This window comes from Pyxicephalus adspersus, chromosome 1 (assembly GCF_032062135.1).
Source record: "Pyxicephalus adspersus chromosome 1, UCB_Pads_2.0, whole genome shotgun sequence".
Classification (NCBI taxonomy): Eukaryota; Metazoa; Chordata; class Amphibia; order Anura; family Pyxicephalidae; genus Pyxicephalus; species Pyxicephalus adspersus.
Window position 1 is genome coordinate 214,111 of NC_092858.1, and position 1,794 is coordinate 215,904.

Sequence of the window (1,794 nt, forward strand, 5' to 3'; positions counted from 1 at the left end):
GTGGGATGGGCTTGTAGGACCTCCCCTGAGGAACCTGTATGGGAATGTGGGATGGGTTTGTAGGATCTCCCCTGAGGAACCTACATGGTTGTTGTGGGAGGTCCTGGGGTGTTCTATAGAGGAAGGGGGATACATTTTCATTCTGAGGCCCCCTCTGTCACTGCCCCCCCTGTAGGAGGATCCTGGGATTGCAGCACCTGTATATAATAGGTGGGAGTGACCCCGCTGTCCCCTCTTTCCAGTGTACAATTGGACGGTGGACGAGGTGGTGGAGTGGCTGAAAAATTATGTGGAGCTGCCGCAGTACGAGGAGACTTTCAGGAAGCTGGAGCTCAGCGGTCGCGATATGCCCAGGTAAGTGACCCCTCCCCCATCTTATTGCCCCCTGACCTCTAATGGGTGATGGTAATGGATTTCTCCACCTTTATATGAGAGATTTGGGAACCGAGTTCCTCTTCTACCTCGCAGTGTTGGGGGGGGGGGTAGTTTTCTTTGTGAGGGAGCATTGCTGGGGTGAAATCAGTTTGGTTTGCTGCCCCTCAGTGCCCCCCCACCCCTGGGTGTTATTAAACATAATTACCCCAACCTGGGGAGTTTCTGATTGGACAGAGAGATAACAAGTCATCGGCTGTATGGGGACCCCTCATAATGGTATGATATGTGACCGGTTACCCATAATGCTCCACGTCAGAAGAGTGAGTTGGGATTTCTGATTGGCTGCTGTAACTTAATGCTGTTATCCCATTGGTCTGTTCAACTCCCGTGCCACAGTGACCCCAAGAGGGGAGTGACTGGAAATTCCCTAACATTCACAGGGTGATTGGGCGTCTGTACAGCTGATGGGAGGGATTTGTAGCTTTGTGTCATGTGACCAGGTTGTCTCTTCCTCAGATTGGCCATCACTAATGCCACCATGACTGGGACCCTCCTGAAGATGACTGACCGCAGTCACAGGCAGAAACTGCAGCTCAAAGCCTTGGACACCGTTCTGTTTGGACCCCCATTGCGTGAGTACCCCCCAAACCCCAATATCACTGTACAGAAGCCTATTCCGCCCATTTTTATGACTCCGCCCATTCTCTGACTTATGGTGGGTGTGGCTGCTGGGGGCGGGACTCTGTTACAGTCAGTTGGTAGTTTTGGTGTTCAGGGTTTGGATATATTATAATCTATAGCATCCCCCGCTCCCCCCCCCCCCCCCCTTTACTTACTGTAGATTACCGCCTGGCAGAGGGGTATATAAGTGACTCTAAGCTACCCCAAGGACATTCTGTAATGGAGGTCACATGATCTTCCTCGGCTGGATGGAGTTTGTTTCTTCCCCCCAGGGTGACACTGGGATCATAAATCTCCCTTCCCCCAACACAGCTGTGGGCAATACCCCCCCCCCCTTGCACATATATAAATACCCCCCCTACACACACACACATATAAATATGGGGCGTGTGTATATTTATGTGGGGGTATATATTTAATGTACAGCGCTGCATAATATGTTGGCGCTATATAAATCCTGTTTAATAATAATAATAATAATAATATATGGGGTGTGTATATATTAATGTGAGGGTATATATAGGGTGTGTATATATATGTGGGGGTATATATGGGGCGTGTAAATATATGTGGGGGTATATATGGGGTGTGTAAATATATGTAGGGGTATATATGGGGCGTGTATATATATGTGTGGGTATATATGGGGTGTGTAAATATATGTGGGGCTATATATGGGGTGTGTATATATATGTGGGGGTATATATGGGGTGTGTATATATATGTGGGGGTATATAT

General features: G+C 48.5%; 1 protein-coding gene across 3 annotated transcripts in view; it reads left to right on the forward strand.

Annotated features, from left to right (window-relative positions):
- The window catches only part of STIM1 (stromal interaction molecule 1), a 19,684-nt gene that overhangs the window by 8,117 nt on the left and 9,773 nt on the right, over positions 1 to 1,794 (forward strand). For all 3 annotated transcript variants that reach the window (XM_072399944.1, XM_072399953.1, XM_072399963.1), the window contains exons 4-5: positions 243 to 354; positions 892 to 1,007. In XM_072399944.1, coding sequence (XP_072256045.1) covers positions 243 to 354; positions 892 to 1,007 — 228 coding nt within the window. The remainder of the gene's footprint in view (positions 1 to 242; positions 355 to 891; positions 1,008 to 1,794) is intronic.